We start from the raw sequence: 20,764 nt of genomic DNA, 5'->3' as shown, positions 1-20,764 counted from the left end.
GCTGACTTCCCGCTCAGCACCAACATAATAGAATTTTGTGAATTTTTTTTGCAATAATTAGTGCCTAATTAGAACATAATTAGTGCCGTGATATCCGTTAAAACGGATATTATTTTTAGTTTTACAGTAATTGCCTGATGCTTTTTGAACAAGTGTGAAGTTAGCGAAAAGTTGGAAGCACTAATTCTGAAACTATGTCAAATATTTAGCGCCTCATTAGTGCCGTATAAATCTGTGACAGCACCATTGCAGCTTTTGAGTTACACGAAATTATATGTTTTGATACCGCGTAGACATCTATGGAGAGGTATGCGAGTCATTCTCTGTAATAGATTCGTCGTCATTGCGCCATTTTATTATCACCTAAAGCGGCTCGCACATATACGACTTGGGTCGCCAATGTTGATATCGAAGAATAATAGTACCTATTATTGATTTTAGCGGACACAAAACTATTTTCTGAATTATTCAGATAATGTTTATATGAAGTGAGGTCCTTTTTCACAAAGTGCTAGTAAATATAGTGAGGACAGTCATTAAAGAGTCTAGGCACTGCTATGATTCGGGCATTATGTAATTTTTACCTCCGAACTGAATTATTTTTTGTGTGATTTGATTAATAAACCATATTTTCGATAATTTTCAAAATTTTCTATTTCATAAATTTGGCGCTCACTTACCCACTGCCCCCAACTGCCCTAAATGACATAACTAATTTTCCACAATAAAGCTTCAATTTTCGACCAGTATCCGCCCAAACTTATTTATACTTCTAATATTAGATGTATAATGGAGATATAGTAGTAAAATTTATATTCATATAGGGTTATATGAAAAGAAAAATGACTCATAACGTATATAACAAAATATAATTGTAGTATTTTATACGAAAAATCATCCAACAGAAACAATAAAATAGATACATATATCTAATACTTCAAAATAACATTAACTTCTCAATATCTAGGTACACAAGTAGGCAATTTCATTTCCATTATGAAAGAAGCTGACAAACACAAATATATCAGCTTCATTCAAATGGTGTATAAAAGCAAATGTGGGTTCACCATTATGTCATTCCTCACTACATTATATTTTTTTGATAAGTCATTGTATTCTTCCCATTGTCGGCATTGTCCATCATTTCTCCTACAATAGGAATAGTGTCCGATTCCAGTAGCTACACAGGGAGCTTCAAAATTAGCTATCCCCCATAAAATATAAGTTTTATTTTCAATGTTTAAAATCAATTCAATTTCGTTAAGACGAACCGATTTCCCAACATCACAATCAATTAATAAAAAATTTGCGTATGTTTTTCGAATTTGTAGTGCATCAGAACAGTTAGGACATTTCGAATTTGAAGGAGGCATCAAAACGATTGTTTCTTGCAGCATTCCAAATCCCTTTCTTTTGAGTTCATCAACAAACACTGTCATCAAATTGGAACATTTTGTTTTCACGGCAACACTACAATAACCGCATAAAAACTGCTTTTTTGCAGAAGGACAATTTTTCAGCATATGAGAGGCAACGTAAGTGATGTTGCAGTTAACATCAGATCAGTAGAAACGCAACATTTTACTCACTTCCGAATATAAGAGATGCTGAGAAAATAGTTTTGTTCTTTTGTTGGTAATGATATATTTCTTCAATATCTATATCACCTGCAGAGAAGTTTTCCAGGTAGGTACGGAAAAGGAGAAAAAACAAACTGATTTGCGTGATCTTTAACCTTCAATATTCAAGGACACTTGATCATATTAAGCAAACGAGAAAATATTAATCGAATCTCCAAAAATATGTACCTATACTCTTTATTTATCGACTGTGATATAAAGATAGCTATTTTTCTTTATGAAATCGAAATTATCTCAATCATTCATAATGTCATAATGAAACTCATATTTTACGAGACAGCTAATTTTAAAGCTACCTGTGTAGCTGCAGGAATCGGTCACTGTCAATTAAATTCCAATTAGAGAAAATATTATGGTCAATGGGAAGAATACATATACCTATTGAAAGATTGAAATATAGCAAGAAATTACACACATTCATCATTTGAATGAAGCTGAAATTTTTGTAAACTGCTTTTCAAATGGATATATGATTCTGCCTACTCGTCATCAAATTTTTGTTGTATTACATGTTGAAAATTTTGCTATTTTTCGAGTTTAGTGTTGTATCGTTCAGGTATGTTTGAGAATTTTTTTGTCAAAATATTGCTATTATATTGCGTTTTGTACCTACATATTAAGACATTTTTATTTTCATATATCTGGTTAGATATACATAAGAATAAATTTTACTGTTATCCCCATTATATGTCTATTTTCATAGCACTATACATTTTTCTGTTAGAATTTTCGTTCTTCCATATTGAAAAAGTAATACGGTTCTTCTGATACTTTTTTCAAGTATATAATACACTCTATATTCTGTTCTCATCCGATGACCCAAAAAGTATGACTTTAGCCTTGAGGCTTTCACACTCCTCTCCAGAGGAAAATTCACTTATCCCAGATATCTCAGATATCAAAAGGATTAAGCTCTGTTGGAGACCTTTCCAGGTTTTCGAGCTCGTGGTGATGGTCGGGTCCGGGTCGCTCCTCGGCTCCCTGCCGCCGGTTGGATTCCTGCTCCACCCGCACTTCATGTCGGAGCAGACGGTGTTCCCCTGAATTGCCCATGTACTTACGTACAGTTCTCGCCGTTCCCAGCAGTACCGCCTTCTGCGTGACTCTATAGATATTTTCGTCCAGCTGAAGTTTCCTCAAGTTCTCTAGTAGTTTCTTCGGTATCAGGCCTGTAGATGATATGACAATAGGGATGGTCTTGATATCTTTCAGCTTCCACTGTCTTGTTTGTTCCTCGAGATCTCTGTACTTTGAAATTTTTTCAGTGTGCCTATCTAGAAGATTGTTATTATTTGGAATCGCCACATCAATGAAAAGTGCTCTGTCCTCATCCTTATTGAGCAATATGAGGACTGGTCTATTGTGGGTTATTTTCCAGTCTGTGAGAACCGTGCGATCCCAGTAGAGCTTGTGATGTTCATTTTCCAATACAGTATCCGGATGGTAATTGTGATAAGGAACCTTTTTCGAACTTAGAAGTTGGTGTTTTAGTGCCAATTCTTGGTGAAGAATCTTGGCAACGGCATCATGTCTATTTTTGTACTCCGTGCCCGCGAACTTCTGACATCCCCCGGTGATGTGCTGGATAGTTTCATGTGTCGCACAGCCATAACGACAGCTATCATCCGCCACTGAGGCATCCTTGGCGATATATTTCATGTAGTTCCTTGTTGGAATCACCTGATCCTGGATGGCGAGCATGAAGCCCTCTGTCTCAGGAAACAACCTTCCGGAAGTCAACCAGTAGTTCGACGCAGGTGTCGACGTAATCATGGTTGACCTCGTTCTGGTGCCTCCCATGCAAAGATTTGCCAATCAGTTTCTGCATTTTACTTTCTGCAGAGTGTTCGACGGTTTCCAAGTGGTCCTGCTGTAGCTTTAACGGTGTAGAAGTATCAGCAACACAAACTACTTGATGGAGTTCTGATAAAGTAGCCTTGCTCAGAAAATATTTTCGAAGTCCTTCAATTTCCTGGGTCATACGGTTGGACAAATCAACAATTCCTCTACCCCCAAGATGTCGTGCCAGCTCGGTCCGTTCTATTGAGCTTTTGGGATGATGTTTATTGTGTTTAGTCAGCATCGTCCTTATTTTTCTCTGTAAGGCTGCTAAATCGGTGGTGGTCCAAGAGATGATACCGAATGAGTAGCTCAGCGCCGAGCAAGCGTAGGTATTGATGGCTTTTATCAGATTCTTGCTGTTAAGGCCAGTTCTCATTATCCTTCTCAATCTTCGGGTGAACTCCTCCGTTAGTTCTTTCTTCATCTGGCTCTGATTGATTTTTCTTGCCTGTTTTATGCCCAGATACTTGTATGTGTCTCCTTCCTTTAATGCTTAAATTTCTGCACCTTCCTTGAGTTTGAACGTATCATCTTTTATTTTCCCTCTCGTTATGTTCAGCAGTCGACATTTTTCTAGTCCAAACTTCATTTTGATGTCTTCCGAGAATCCTTCCACCATTTTCAGCATCAGTTGCATTTGCCTCTTGGTAGATGCGAAGAGTTTCAAATTGTAAAGGAATGATTCAGTTTCATCATAGTTCTACTGCCGCTTTTGATGGCAAATCCGTAGTCCGTAGAGTTCAATCTATGAGACAAGGGATTCAGGGCCATGCAGAACCACAGAGGGCTCAGCGAATCCCCTTGGAAAATTCCGCGTCTTATTGGAATAGGTCCTGTTGTGATGGAGCCATCTGCTGCTTTCATTTGAAGACTAGTACGCCAGGTTGACATGGCATTTTTCAGGAACTTAACAATATTAGGATCCACCTTGTAAATGTTCAAGATAGTCAAGAGCCATTCGTGAGGTATGGAATCGAATGCTTTCTTGTAGTCTATGTACGCGGCGTAAAGATTCCTTCGCTTGGAGAACGCTTGATTGCAGATAACTGAATCAATTATTAGGTGTTCTTTGCACCCTCGGCTCTCTTTGGTGCATCCTTTCTGTTGCATGGCGATGATGTTATTATTACAGAAGGAAAAAGAGTTTAGGCAGTATTTGAGAAAAAATACCTTACTTCATATAAAAATTAACTGAATAATTCAGAAAATTGTTTTGTGCCCACTTAAATCAATAGTACTATTATTCTTCGATATCAAGATTGGCGACCCAAGTCGTATATGTGTGAGCCGCTTTAGGTGATAAAATGACGCAATGACGAATCTATTACAGAGAATGACTCGCATACCTCTCCATAGATGGCTACGCGTTATCAAAACATATAATTTAGTGTAACTCAAAAGCTGCAATGGTGCTGTCACAGATTTATACGGCACTAATTGGCACTAATGAGGCACTAAATATTTGACATAGTTTTAGAATTAGTGCTTCCAACTTTTCGCTCACTTCACACTTGTTCAAAAAGCATCAGGCAATTACTGTGAAACTAAAAATGATATCTGAGCGTGAAGTCAGCACCAAAGGAAATAATCTGCGAGTTGTACAACAATTGAGACTCAAGTTACGAGGGCCCGACTCAGATGGAGCGGCCACATTCTGAGGATGCAAGACACAAGACTCCCCAAAATAGCTCTTTATGGCGAATTGGCAGAGGGAGCCCGGAAACCAGGAGGCCAGTATAAGCGGTTTAAGGATACACTACATCAATCCCTAAAATCAATTAATGCCAATCATAACTGGAAACAACTAGCGTTAGACAGGTCACAGTGGAGATCTATGGTGCACAGTAATAATGGAGACTCGAGAAGAATTCAGCGGCGGCCAGATCTGGTTGGTGACTATCCATGTCCGGAGTGTGGAAGGATCTGTAGGTCACGGTTGGGTCTCTTCAGTCACAGGAGGACACACAGTCGCAATTAGCCCAAGAAATTATAAGTCTGTTCTTTTTTATGTCTTTCTGTAGATAAATTCCCGGTAACGGGAAACAGCAATGAATGAATGAATGAATGAATCTGTGATATTATGAAAAACGTTCATTTTTTTCCATTGTTTCCAAAAGCATTAATAGGCACTAATTAAGCACTAAATATTAGTGTGTTAATTTGAAATAATCAATTTCTCAAAAACTACAATGGTGATGTCAAAGATTTATACTGCACTAATAGGCACTAATTAGGCACTAAATATTTGATATAGTTTCAGAATTAGCGCTTTCAACTTTTGGCTAACTTCACGGACCCATCTCGAAAGTTATATGGATTTTCAAACAAGTTTCCTTACTGAGCTATAACATAAAATTTTGTTTTCAACTTGTATTTCACGTCCTTCCATAATAATGTTCAGGGGATATTCACGGGTTTAGGACTGAATAATAATAACTTTCTTAAAACAAAGTCGACGTTTCGTCGATATATTTCGACTTCCTCAAGACTAAAAATTGAGACAGGAATAATAGAAACAAGAACACAACCAAATTATTAAAGCTGCATCTTACCTAGTTTTGTTAGTTGTTTAAAATATACATAAAAATCATAGTATGTGCAGGAAGTAGAAGTAAGTTTGAGTAAAGGTAGTTCACTTCTACTTCCTGCACATACTATGATTTTTATGTATATTTTAAACAACTAACAAAACTAGGTAAGATGCAGCTTTAATAATTTGTTTGTGTTCTTGTTTCTATTATTCCTGTCCCAATTTTTAGTCTTGAGAAAGTCGAAATATATCGACGAAACGTCGACTTTGTTTTAAGAAAGTTGTTATTATTCAGTCCTAAACCCGTGAATATCCCCTGAACATAAAATTTTGTTTTCTCTTATGATATGCACAGTGCACAGATGAAAAACATTTGATTTTTACTAATACATATTAAAAGGCTCATAAGTTTGTCAGTTTTGAACGCGATAATTCTTAAATTGTGAGTCTGATACTTCACTTACCATGTCACTCTGTACCAAGATGCGTAGCGGAAAATCAGTCTGCCGACTTGTACCAGGTATACTTCCAGCGCTGAAAGGGGCACCAGCAGTTCCTCTTTGTGTTCGCTTGGGACGCTTATCCGAAGAAATTTCGACTTTAAGGTGTTTGCCTTCGACCTCGATGCCATTCAGACCGTTTTGGGCCCTAGAAAGAGCGAAAAGAGAGATGTTGAAAAAGAAAATCATTGAGTGATAATATTGTAGTAACACAAATATTCAACTTAGTACAAAAACATTTGAATCTTGAATGTTAAAAAAGATATACTTTCGTTAAATTATGGTCAATAAAAATATAAACAATGCTCATAAACTATTTCAAATATGTGGATAATATATATGCTACACTTCAAAGGAGCTCGTTCTATTAGACACGGTTGATTTTTGGTGTCATAACGATACATTAGTTACGTCTCACAAGTCGATAGATGATGACATATATTATGAGAGTTAGTAAACACTGAAGGAAAGCCGCGTCGGCATAAGCACAAAACAGGGATGGGTCAGTCAACTTGAGCCCGTTTGTAACGAGCATTCTCTAAAGACTTTTGGCAAGAAAACGGCAGAAATTATTTTGTACGCAACTGAACAGTGAATTCTACCGAAAGTACTCATTTAACTGCAGATAATTCACGACATTTCGGGGCATTTTATTTCTCCGGATCATTTTGTGTTCATTTATAGACTGTCCGTATTTGCTTGAGTTGATTAATATAAATGTCCCCAGGCTTCCGGCCAAAAATATAGAATTAGTCATGACAACATGCTGTACCAGAATTCTATTGATATTTTTCATTGTTCTTTCTCCGATATAAGGAGTATCGTTTTGGGTTAGCTGAGGAAGCTGAACAGGAGCTTTTTTTTTCCAGGAATTTTTTTTTTGCTTCTCATATTCAGGTTCAATTAATTTTATTTCTCCCAAATTTAGTTATTCGTTTTATACCTATGTGATTAACTTTTAGTTACTTATTGATGTTCCCATTCTTTCATCGGCTTCGGCTGTTGAATGGTGTATAAATTAAATGAATAAATGAAAAAAATAAATGAATAATTATACCCGTCTAGTTGCATCCGTTTGCCTTCTACCTGTTCCGATATTTCTTCCAAGTTTTCTTCAAGTTTTTTGTTTTTATGAGATACTTTGATATAGTCATTGTCCACTTTCTGGTTATTTTTGATCATAATATAAAATAGAAAAAATAGAAAACCATTTGTCAGGTATTCTATTTTCAATTCCAAAGTTTCCTCTCTTTTCGGCTTTTCAGAAGTATGTATACAGTATGTATATTCTATATATAACTTTTTTTGACTTTGATATTTCTCTTTTTCGAGCATGATATATGATATAAACCTTCGCAATTTATACACAATTGAGTCTTGCAAAACATTTTGGTTCAGCATTTATACTTGTTTCCGATAGAACGGCACTTTTCGCAATTTTAATGCTCTCTCTGTCGCTCGGCCATCACTCGCCGCAATCTTTTTGGTTTAAAGGACAGAAAAAAATACATAATTTTTATTAATCAAATACTGTCAAATCAACTAAATTGTCCCCAAACTCTACAGACAATTGATTTCTATGTTCTTCTTAGACATCTGAGAAGACCCCTATATATTTTACCCAACGACCTATAGAAGCAACAGTGCCAAATATTCACCAAATTACTTACTTTCAACCTGCAAACGTGCATACCATTTTCACAATCGAATCAATTAATGCTACCTTATCCGCATTATCCTTAGTTATTCACAGGGTTTCATTAATAAAATATTTAATGGTAATAATAATGTTTTTTATTATACAAGCTTATATTTTAGTAGTATTTTACAAGCTTATAGCTATCTCACACTCGTCCAATAAGATGAAGTAATGTTAACAAATATTTTATATTATATTCTTTCGAATGTCAGCAAACTATTTTTTGTCATCAAACGATCAAACAATCTAGCATATGTATGAGGTTTTACAAGAGGTGCAACAAGACCTTTGGAAAAACCTTTTCCGTGAGTAGGGTAGTGATAATAGGGGGGAGGGGGGGTTGAACCCTCAAACCCCCCCACCCTGGCTACGCCCGTGTAATACTGCACCGCTTCTGTTCCATTGATATAATAATTTCTTTATCCTACAACTCGAAATTATGTGTGAAATAAAAAACGATACGAAAGGAAACGAGAAAGAAAAAGTAAATAATAGCGTCTTCATCAAACTGGGCTGCTATTCTCGAGCATTCACAATACATATATGCGATCGTACGCATCGAAAAATGTTGTGATGTTTTTAACAGCAAATAGCAGAGCAGATCAGAGATTCGCAGACTTCTCCGTTGATTTTGGTGCAACCCGTATTGAAATTAATAATATTTCAAATATTGCTTTTGACCGGGAAGATCTTTCGACCAGGTTCAGTCTTCCAAGTGATAATTCTTCAGTTGTTCGAGGAACGCTGCATGAAACGCTACCGAGTGTTCCTTCACTCGACGTTTTTTGTACACTAAAATTCCAATTTCGAGATTAATTCCATTAACTTCAGGAAAATTCCGTTCAATTCACCTAAATTCCATTCAATTCATCACAATTCCGTTAAATTCATCATAATTCTACTCAATTCCGTTAAATTCATCGCAGTAATTTCAGTGAAAACTCAACATGAGTGTGCTGTCCACTATCAGTAATTAGCACAAATAAAAATTCGAATGAAATGAAGAACACTGTATAACTCAACATTAAAACGTAAGACAAAAAAATAAATTTTTCTCTATTTTGTTGAAATCATCTTCACTCAGTTTTGTCGAACCCAACAGTGAATCATATCAAGTTGCCGTCAAATAAGTACGAATTTTGATATGTCTCATGTTCCCCAGCTGTGATTTCGCGGCAAGCTTCGCTCGAAGTTTCGTCTTACTCCATCTGAAGTATAATTTATCCTAGACCAGGCATGGGCAAACTTTTTGAGGGGAGGGCCAGATAAAATGAAAAAATACCTAGACGGGCCAAAAAAAAAAATGAAAAATACACATTTTTACAAGTGATTAACTATATTTCGATTTTTACATCAAACATGACTTACATCCTAGAAAAGTAAAAAAAAAATTACGAAAATTAATTAGTGTTCGATAGGAAACGAAGGATTATGTGAAAAATGAAACTGTGATTGAGCTTCTAAGGATTCTGGTAGAAGTTGGCAGTGATGATGCTAAAAGCTGGTCACTAAAGGTGCCAACAGATTACTCTGACGTGACGTGGGCCCAAGTCATAATGCGCATGATTCAAAAATCTAACATAGGATTTTGTGCGGAAGCGTTAAATTAGTCAGACGTGACGTTGACACGTGTATTTCCACATTCCCATATTGAACGCTTCCTGTTCACATAATAATATGCAGTTGTTCCCGAGATATTATGATTATTCATTAAATATGCCTACGATACCAGATTTCGCCCGTCATATTTGGTGCTCCTCCCTCCAGTAGTAATGTTGTAAATATTGGTACAAGGTACTTTGAAGGACGTGATTGTTTGTTTCTTGAAATTTTTAAAAAATGTGTGATATTTTTATTGCTCTCATCAATGCAAATCAAAAGGTCAAAAATACTTCGAATTACACAGACCTTGACAACGAACCAAACGAAAATTTAAATGCTTGATTCGTTACTAACCACCGCGAGCATAATATCATCATCCGAGTAACCGTGCTGTTGACTGCTATAACTCGAGGTCCCAAGACTCCAAACAAATCCAAAATAATTTAGTTTAGAATTGAGAGAACTAGAACACTACACCTATGCTTAGTTGCGCGCAAACTTTGCTAAACTTAAATTAATGGAAATCCAACAATTAGTTCTTAAAGCTCAAAAATTTTCATTTAAAAGGAAACCGTTACTTAATCGATTCAAACTACGCAGAATCGAATAATTGAATAAATTTTCGTGTATTATCCACACTTGAATACTGCCTTCATGTTTGGAGCTCAGCAACAAGAGCCGTTCGTTGGAACTTTTGGATTCCATGCATCATTATTTGTGTTCTGTGATGCAGTCGTTGGAACATCGAAGGAGATTTGGCGACTTTTGCTTTTTCTGTGGATACTATCAAAGTCTTAGAATATAGAATAACAGGAAGGAGCATATTGCTCATTTCAATTTGACCGGAATAGAGGAGAAATATGGCCGACATATATTTCCGTTTCAACAGTGGCGTAGGACAATGAAGTTTCAAAAAACTAACTTCAATAGTCAGTTGATTCTGATTAATCAAAAAAATTAGGAAAGCACTGACGTAAAGTCAGAAGCTTTTTCACGCTCGTTCAAATTGATAATCAAAGCGGAAATTCACCCGGTCTAACACTGCTTGGCTATATACTTAATGGTATTAAGGTCTATGACTTAACATCACCTACGCCCATGGAGTGTTATTGTCATGGGATAACCTTGTTATGTCATGAAATTCAGAAACTCATAATTAATACCTGATATTCAGCTTAAAAAATCACCTACCTATGAATTATTCACGCTGAAATATCCAAAATCCTTATTTCCAGCAAATTTCAAGAATCCAAATTACCAAAACTAAGTTAAAACATCACTTTGTTCATTTGGCCACAGATAACAGAATCATTTGACTTCCAAGTCTGCCACTTTTCAAATCAGAACTTGGAAGACCAATATGGCCGTTTCCGTCGCACAATTCCCGTCACATTTATTCGAAAAAGCTCCTCAAACTTAGAAAACAAAATAACTGGTGATTATTTCAAGATCTGGACGCGGGCCGGATTTGACTTTCACGTGGGCCGGACCTGGCCCGCGAGCCGTACTTTGCCCATGCTTACCATAGATGGTTAGGACTCCTTTCTGCTTGAAGAAACCACGACAGGATTCATCATATCGTTTACAGAGTATTCTCAATGCCTTTTTTTGAAGCACAAATAGGGAAGAATTATTTACTGATCTATAAAATGAAACCCCAAACCTCAATTCAGATTCAATAGTCGCATGGTATACTGTTTTGAGTATTTTATCATCAACATATTTGGAGAGTATTTTCAATGCATATATAGATGATATTGAATATTTTGTACCTTGTAGTAATATATTTTCTGGAGGTATTATACCAGAGTTTGTTGGATGAAATAATACTAACTTGGTTTTTTCTTTATTTCCAACCAAATTATTCTGGCTAAACCATGACTCAGCGTATCGCAGAAACTTCTCCGCCAAAAGTTTCTAGTCCGAGAGCTGGCAGCAAAAACAACTACCTCATAAGTTACCAAAGGTTTGGTTTGGCACTTTGGTTCAACTTTATTACGAAAACTTGAAACCGCCCGTCTGCCGGGCGTGAGTGGTCGCCTTATGGGATAAAAAAAATTGAAAAGATGAGAAAAAATCGATTGGAACTTTCTAATAGTTACCAAGACGAATGTTGTGTCAAAATGGTCTAGGATCTTAACTGAATTGAAATCGTAAGCGTCTGCCAACAGGGGTGGTCGCTATTTTGAAACAGACGCTGTCAAATACAGGGTGGTCCAGATCGTAACCAAGACATTTTAACCACGTATTCTACATCAAAAATAAGCCCTAGTTTGTCATATAAACATATGTCGAGAAATGTTTCCTCTCCGAGATACGGGGTATTAAAATTATAGAAAAAAAAAATTTTTTTTTATTAATAACTTTCACACTGCTTGAAATATTTTTATGAATTCACTATTTTTATGAAATTTGAGACTTAGATTTTGAGCGTCAAGGAGCACTTTTTGCATAATATCATTTCTTTTCTTTTCTACCAGTGGCGTCCGTACTGCAGCGAGACTGAATATTTTCAGATAAAAAAATGATACGCCAGTCGTTTTTCCGACAATAAAAATTACTTTTCAAATCCTTATTCAATTTGGAGCAAATTCGGTCTCTTGACTTTTTGCTGTACGAGACACCGTTTCCGGTTAAAAAAATAAAACACATTCTCATGCATGAAGAAATCGCCAAAATTTGATATGGTAGGTACATAATAATAATAAGACTATTTTCGTGAACGAAACGTGTAACAAAAAAAAATAAGCATCGACAACCACAGTCAAAACGAACTTAAAGAAGACAGGCCCGGATCTACGATTTTTTCTGACCGGGACAAAAATTCATGATGGCGCCCCCCCCCCACCCCTCTAAGGTTCTTAGGAAACATATAATTGCATATTCGTCATCGCGATTTCAACCGGTGTTATTTTTTTCACTAATTCGAGGTCGTTGATTACGAATATGCAATTAGATTTTTCCGAAAATGAGTACTTTAGGAAAAAAATCAATCATTTTTTCCCATTGTTTCATTAAAATTTATTTTTTTCCCAAAGTACTCATCTTAGGAAAAATCTAATTGCTTATTCGTAATTTTCGACCACGAATTAGTGAAAAAAATGACTCGGGTTGAAATCGTTCGAAAAATAAAAAAGTTTGTTTTTACAAGAATGTCGTTTGCAACCCTCGCTCACCTATCGTTTTTACCCGCGCTTTACGAACGAAATTATTCCGAACGAAAATTTTTTCATCGACCCGGGTCATTTTACTTATTAATTCGAGGTCGTAAATCACGAATATGCAATTTGATTTTTTGTAGGATCAGTATTTTGAGAAATAAATCACTTTTAGTGCAAAATTTCGAAGAACTTTGAGGAGGTGTAGCAGCCAGAAAAAAAGCACTAGTCATATGCTAATTTTTTTGTGCTAGATTGGTTCTCTGCAAATGGAAAAAAACCACACTTCATTCATATACCGCTAACAGTTTAAATTTTATCATTTTTTCCGCGTAGGTCCAAAATTTCCGATATTCAATCGATCATAACTTAAAAACTTAATTTAAAAAAATATCCGTTTGCATATTCGTGTTCTACGCCCTCGTATTAGTGTACAGTGAGAATTTGGTTTTGATCGGAGACCAAAAATATTTTTTTAAAAATTCATACAGTATGGAAAATTTAAAAAAATTTCGATCTGTGCGATTTCCATCAATATTGCTGTATTTACTAAATCGAGGGCGTAGATTACGAATATGCAAACAGAATTTTGCTGAAAGGATTAGTTTTTAAGTTATATAAAAAAATCGGAAATTTTGGCCCTCAGTTCCAGATGAAATGGGGATTAGTCGGTAATTCCCCAGTCAAAGAAATTACTGGCTCTGTGCTTGCGACACATTGTAGACAGACATATCCTATCTTTTAACCTATTTCACCCAAGTGTGGCGATCATTCCTAGATGACTACATTTACAGTTATTTGATCCCTCATTGATTTTGAAGTTTTCTGGCATAATGATGGTTTATCATGATTCCATTCTACAGTTTCGATTTTAGCACTAGGAAATTAATTTTTTTTAACCTCTGGTTGATTTTGGCGCCCCCTTAAGCTGACGCCCGGGGCAAGCGCCCCGCTTGCCCCCCCCTACATCCGGGCCTGAAAGAAGATGTTCGAAGTATGATCCATTTTGCTGAACTCATAATTCACATCGACGTCTAATAGATCCGACAGCAGCAGCTAAATTTCGATTTCTTAATTCGTCGCAAGCATTTTAAATACGGCCAATAAGTTTTTCCCTTGAGTTCACAGGAGTCATATATACGATTTCTTTCAAAAACCCCCATACGAAGTAGTCCAAAGGGGTAAAATCGGGGCTCCGTGGAGGCCAACTGACTGGCCCATTACGTCCGATCCATCTTTCTGGAAAGTTATTATCCAACCCGTTCCTCACATTTCTATGAAAGTGGGCTGGACAGCCATCAAGTTGAAACCAAGCCGCTAATCTTGATTCTACTGGAATATTTTCCCACATATTCGCAAGCTCTGCCATTAGAAATTGTAAAAAATTTTCACCACTAACTCGTTCTGGTAAGAAATAGGGTGCAACTAGGTGATTATTAACTCCAAGCCAAACATAAACACTAAATTCTTGGTCGAATGGGATGTGGATTTTCGTGGGCCCATACATGCTGGTTATGAAAGTTTACCACGCCCCGACGACTAAAACACGATTCATCAGTCCATAATATGGTATTTAAAAAGTCTCTATTCTGCTCAATTGAACGAAGAATCCATTGGCAAAAAAATAACCTTCGCTGTTCATCACCTTTTCGTAAACCTTGGACGGGTTGCAAGAATTTTTGACTTAGAAAATCGAATTGTGCGAGCTGCTATTCGACTGCTTGTTGTTGGATTCCTATCAAATTCACGAAGTATCCTCCATGGCACACTTTGCTTTCCACAATAAAGAAATTACAGTCTTTTATGGTTATGCTTGTATTCAAACGAGTAATTGGAAACCAAAACTGTCATTTAAGTTTTTTAATCAGATTAATCTACCCTAAAAATAGGAGTTGGGTGTGTGTTGAATTTATCTAATCTTAGAAAATTGCTACAAAACCGTAGTAAGCTTTTTATTGCTATATCAAATTTATGCGATTTCTTCATGCATCAGAATGTGTTTTAGAATAGAAGAGAAATGATATTATGCAAAAAGTGCTCCTTGACGCTCAAAACCTATGTCTCAAATTTCATAAAAATATTTCAAGCAGTGTGAAAGTTATTAATAAAAAACATTTTTTTTTCTATAATTTTAACACCCCGTATCTCGGAGAGGAAACATTTCTCGACATATGTTCATATGACAAACTAGGGCTTATTTTTGATGTAGAATACGTGGTTAAAATTTCTTGGTTATGATCTGGACCACCCTGTATTTGACAGCGTCTGTTTCGAAATAGCGACCACCCCTGTTGGCAGACGCTTACGATTTCAATTCAGTTAAGATCCTAGACCATTCTGACACAACATTCATCTTGGTAACTATTATCCAATCGATTTTTTCTCAACTTTTCAATTTTTTTTATCCCATAAGGCGACCACTCACGCCCGGCAGACGAGCGGTTTCAAATTTTCGTAATAAGGTTGAACCAAAGTGCCAAACCAAACCTTTGGTAACTTATGAGGTAGTTGTTTTTGCTGCCAGCTCTCGGACTATTCAATTCTGGCCATAAGTTTTTCACAATTTATTGATATAATCTGTATAATACGCTCTGCTCACATTGTCCCCCCAATGATCATCTTCATCTATAGGACTTTCTTCTTGAAAGTCATCAATATAAATGATGAAAAATATTGGTCCAGCTATGCTACCTTGTGGTATTCCCAACTGCAGCTCCAATATTTCTGATCTTAATGTCTCATCATTAATGCTCATTTCAACCATTTGTTTCCTTTTACTGAAGTATGACTTAACAAATTCCAATGCTGGTCCTCTTATTCCGTAATTTTCCATCTTCTTCAGTAGGATTTCAACATTTAGACAGTCATTTGCTTTAGTTAAGTACAAAAACAGCCCCAATGCCAAATTTTTTTGTTTGAATGCTTCTGTAATTTTTCCAAGAAACTGAAATATAGCGGACTGTACCGATCTGCCCTTCAACCCTTCAAATAACCATGTTGGTAGTTGGAAAATAAGTTATTCCTAACCAAATGTGTTATAATTTGGTTACAATATGCCAATTCAAAGATCTTGGAGAAGGATGGTGATATACTAATTGGTCTATAATTGTGGTAATCATTCATATCTCCTTTTTTATATATAAGTTTGACAATAGCAACCTTCAGAATCTCTGGAAATATACCGTATTTTAGTGAGTTATTAATAATGAATGTTAATGGTTCTCCTATCTCATATTTTATTTTCTTAATTATATTATTAGATATTCCATCAGTTCCACTTGATTGTTTGTTCTTTAGAGAATCTATTATCTTGAAAATTTCTTCCATTGTCATTGAGTGTATCAGGATTGATTGGTTTAAGTTGAATTTTGGTATAGTACCCAACTTTTTCTCTAGGCTACAGTTATTTTTCGTCAAATCCATTTGCTACATTTATAAAAAAGATGTTCATTTCATCAGCAATCTGTTTGGAATATTCGATTGAGGGGTAGCTACTCTTTTGCTCTCCATTCCTGAGAGCATTGACAATTGACCATACAGTTTTGTTTTTATTATCTGAATTTTTAATTTTGCTTTCAAAATCTTTAGATTTCTGTTTATTCATCAGAATATAGCCATATTGTTTTTCAACGTTCTTATATTCCTCCTTGAAACAATCATATTTAGACTTAAGCAATAATAACACGACTGTACAAAAAAATTTTCGTTCTTTGTTCTAACGTTTATACTAGGATTTTCTGGTTAATTATGCACAAAAACGAAAAGAAAATACCTTTTTTTGGTATAAAGTTTGCTTTTGTGATAATAATAGTAATAATACTCATTCTTCATTTTTTTAAAATTTTCAATACTTTCAAAAAGACCGAGCGATGAGAGTTGGGTGTTTACCTTAACAAAGTGCCGCTAGAGGTCACTCGAGTCATAATAAACGATCAGGTGTTGTTAACAAGCTCAGACAAACTTCAAATGTCGTCAAGAAAGTGTAAATACGAAGCTGATGCATTTTTTTTAATGTGTGATTGTTAAAAATTGGAGTAATTTTAAACCCAACTCTATCAACTCGGTGCACAATTCTATCAACTCGGTGACTGCGTTTATCGTTACATGCTTCTGTGAACGTAACCTTAAAATCGCTGTCAATCAGCTGTTCAAAGAAAACCGGTGAAACCTGTTGAATCTGCTCAATTCAATTCATTCGATTCTAGATTCTCCGTTCGCTCAAGTGAATTGGAACTTGTGTGAATTCTTAACGTGATTTTTTAGTGCACTCTCAACTTTCTCAGTCAGCTCAAATCTAATAATATTATTTCATAATAATCACTCGATTAACATCTCAAAAGGTACAGTACTTTTTTCATACAACAAAAAATGTAATCATTTTTTGCATGTGGCTCGTTAGAATATCATTTACATAATTTTCCTCTCCATATTCACTCCATCGCTATGCCTTTTCTCACTATTACATTTGAAATATTCTGCTCTACATCTCTATATCATATTTGCATGTTTATTTTCTCAATTTTCTCCAACTCAATCATTTGGTAACAGTCCACTTTCAAGTAATTGCCTAAAATCTCAACACCCAGATTTTTGAACATTTGGTCCTTCGGGCCGGATGGTTGAGTTGAAATAATTATTCATTCATATCACATTCTTCTCAAAAGGTCATGTCTCAAAAGCCGGGAAGATCTTCTCCATCTCCACAGGAGGACTATTCTCAACTCAAGGTCCCACCTGCTCGATCATCCAGATCCTCCACATCTTCGCAGCCTGATGTAGGACCACGAACACGCTCGGCTGGTCTTCCTACCAACCTCAAGTTAATCTGGGTGTTGAGATTTTTGGCAATTACTTGAAAGTGGACTGTTACCATATGATTGAGTTTGAGAAAATTGAGAAAATATACATGCAAATATGATATAGAGATGTAGAGCAGAATATTTCAAATGTAATAGTGAGGAAAGGTCTTCTTGAGGGTACCAGATTAGACCTAACACTTTAGTTGAGTGAGAATCTTCATCGAATGAGATTGGAGTGGTTGTCGATTCTTCTTCTTGAACGACGTGAGATAGACTTTGACTGCCTTGCTAGCGGAAGGCCGGCAGTCATACAAAGGTTCAGGAGTTGTTTGGCAATCTCGAGAAGTTGATGTTCAGTATCTGCTCCACCACAAATATCATCAACATAACGACCTTTCGTTAATGGAGGGATGGCTAGTGGAAAGTTGTGACCCTCATCTTTGAGAAGTTGGAGAAGAACTCTGATTGCCAAAAATGGAGCTGATCTAGTTCCATATGTGACTGTTGTGAGATGGTATGTCTTCACGTTGTTATTTGAGTCGAGCCAAAGGATGCTTTGAAGATCCCAATCATCAGGATGAACCAGAATCTGTCTGCACATCTTCGTGATATCTGTAGAGAAGACAAATTTAAATTTACGCACCCACATAAGAACATCTATCACGTCGAGTTGCAGTTTCGCTCCGGTGTGCATAATATCGTTGAGAGAACTACCAGTCGAGGTGGGGCTGGAGCCGTTGAAGACTACTCGTAGTTTCGTTGTAGAGCTGTCTGTTTTGAAAACACCGTGATGGGGAAGAAAATATCTTGAATTGCCCTTTCCTGAACCTAAGACGTCGAACGGGTGTGAAGGCAGCAACGGTTTCCAGCAACGGTTTTTTCATTTTCGCTTTTACCATACAGATTGTAAAAATACCTGTTGTTCGGGATTTTTTCATATGAATGGGTTATTTAGAACATTATAAACACAGTTTATAGGGTGAAATAATTTGTGCATCGAAAACTACCCCCACCAACCCCCTGAAATTTAACTATCTTGATACACAGTGAAAAAACCCCGTTGCTCGTAGTTTTTTGATGGAAATGGGTTGTTACCAACATACTAAACACGATCTATAGGGTGAAATAATTTGTGCATCAAAAACTACCCCCCTCCAACCCTCTGAAGTTGAAATATTTTGATACAGTAAAAAGTGTGAAAAAAAACCGTTGCTCGGGGTTTTTTTATGGAACTGGGTTGTTACCAACATACTAAACACGATCTATAGGGTGAAATAATTTGTGCATCAAAAACTACCCCCCCTCCAACGCTCTGAAGTTGAACTAAATGGATAGAGTAAAAAGTGTGTTTTTGATGCACAAATTATTTCACCCTATAGATCGTGTTCAGTATGTTTGTAACAACCCATTTCCATCAAAAAACTACGAGCCACGGGTTTTTTTCACACTTTTTACTGTATCAAGATATTTCAACTTCAGAGGGTTGGAGGGGGGTAGTTTTTGATGCACAAATTATTTCACCCTATAGATCGTGTTCAGTATGTTGGTAACATCCCATTTCCATCAAAAAACTACGAGCCACGGGTTTTTTTCACACTTTTTACTGTATCAAGATATTTCAACTTCAGAGGGTTGGAGGGGGGTAGTTTTTGATGCACAAATTATTTCACCCTATAGATCGTGTTTATTATGTTGGTAACAACCCATTTCCATCAAAAAACTCCGAGCAACGGTTTTTTTAACACTTTTTACTGTATCAAGTTATTTCAACTTCAGAGGGTTAGAGGGGGGTAGTTTTTGATGCACAAATTATTTCACCCTAAAGATCCTGTTTAGTATGTTGGTAACAACCCATTTCCATCAAAAAACCCCGAGCAACGTTTTTTTTTCACACTTTTTACTGTATCAAGATATTTCAACTTCAGAGGGTTGGAGGGGGGTAGTTTTTGATGCACAAATTATTTTACCCTATAGATCGTGTTCAGTATGTGGGTAAGAACCCATTTCCATAGAAAAACTCCGAGCAACGGGGTTTTTTCACTGTGTATCAAGATAGTTAAATTTCGGGGGGTTGGTGGGGGTAGTTTTCGATGCACAAATTATTTCACCCTATAGACTGTGTTTATAATGTTCTAAATAACCCATTCGTATCAAAAAATCCCGAACAACAGGTATTTTTACAATCTGTATGGTAAAAGCGAAAAATGAAAAAACCGTTGCTGGAAACCGTTGCTGCCTTCACACCCGTGGAATCAATGGGGTCCGTGCACTGTCGGCCCTCAACTCATAAGGGGCCCTTGTACGTTCGGACCCCCTGGCCCCCGCAACCGGAGTCCCCGGGTCACTGCCAGGCTTTCTCGGTTTGAAAAATGCTGTCTCGAGTTCCTCAGGTTTGTAAGCTCTACCGTCAACGATCAAACGGTTATTCCTGATGTAAGTTTCGGTTCTACTGTCCTATCTTGCGAGTATCAGATGTTTTCTTAAAATTCTCCGTACCTCTCTCTGTTGCCTTGTTGAATCGGCAGAAACTGATTTCCCCTTCAACCTATGACAATTCTGAAGTATCTTCGCAGTTGAATATGAAACAAACTCTACTTTGAGAGGACTATTTGGATTTCTTCCTAACTTGTAAAAATCACTCACATCTGATGGTTGGAGTTCGACACCAGTGAGGGACTCATTCTCTCATTCTCAACTAACTCGACATCAGAATCCTGCCGAACTTTATCAAGTCCAAAGACAATAACATTTCTTTTGACTCCCTGCTGTCGCAAATTTTCCACCTCTTCCCGAAGCAAAGCGTTCTACTCTTCTAATTCGAGAGTCTTGCTCTTCACCGTTTCAATTCTCATCAAAAATCTGGTTTCACTCGCTTTTATTTGATTTTTTATTTTCGTTCGTCTTCCCAACATTTTTTTTTTGAAGTTTTTTCAATTCTTCGAGCACCAGCTTCATAGAAACCGCATCATCAGAGGAACCCATAACCAGTTCGGT

At 36.5% G+C, this 20,764-nt stretch overlaps 1 protein-coding gene across 3 annotated transcripts in view; it reads right to left on the bottom strand.

The window, feature by feature from the left end:
• LOC123311980 (insulin-like growth factor 2 mRNA-binding protein 1) overlaps positions 1–20,764 on the bottom strand; it is a 254,270-nt gene that overhangs the window by 49,608 nt on the left and 183,898 nt on the right. For all 3 annotated transcript variants that reach the window (XM_044896130.1, XM_044896131.1, XM_044896132.1), the window contains one exon: positions 6,477–6,660. In XM_044896130.1, coding sequence (XP_044752065.1) covers positions 6,477–6,660 — 184 coding nt within the window. The remainder of the gene's footprint in view (positions 1–6,476; positions 6,661–20,764) is intronic.

The sequence above is a fragment of the Coccinella septempunctata genome, chromosome 4, assembly GCF_907165205.1.
Source record: "Coccinella septempunctata chromosome 4, icCocSept1.1, whole genome shotgun sequence".
Lineage (NCBI taxonomy): Eukaryota > Metazoa > Arthropoda > Insecta > Coleoptera > Coccinellidae > Coccinella > Coccinella septempunctata.
The sequence above is the reverse complement of the archived record's forward strand: the minus strand, read 5'-3'. Positions and strand labels throughout refer to the sequence as shown.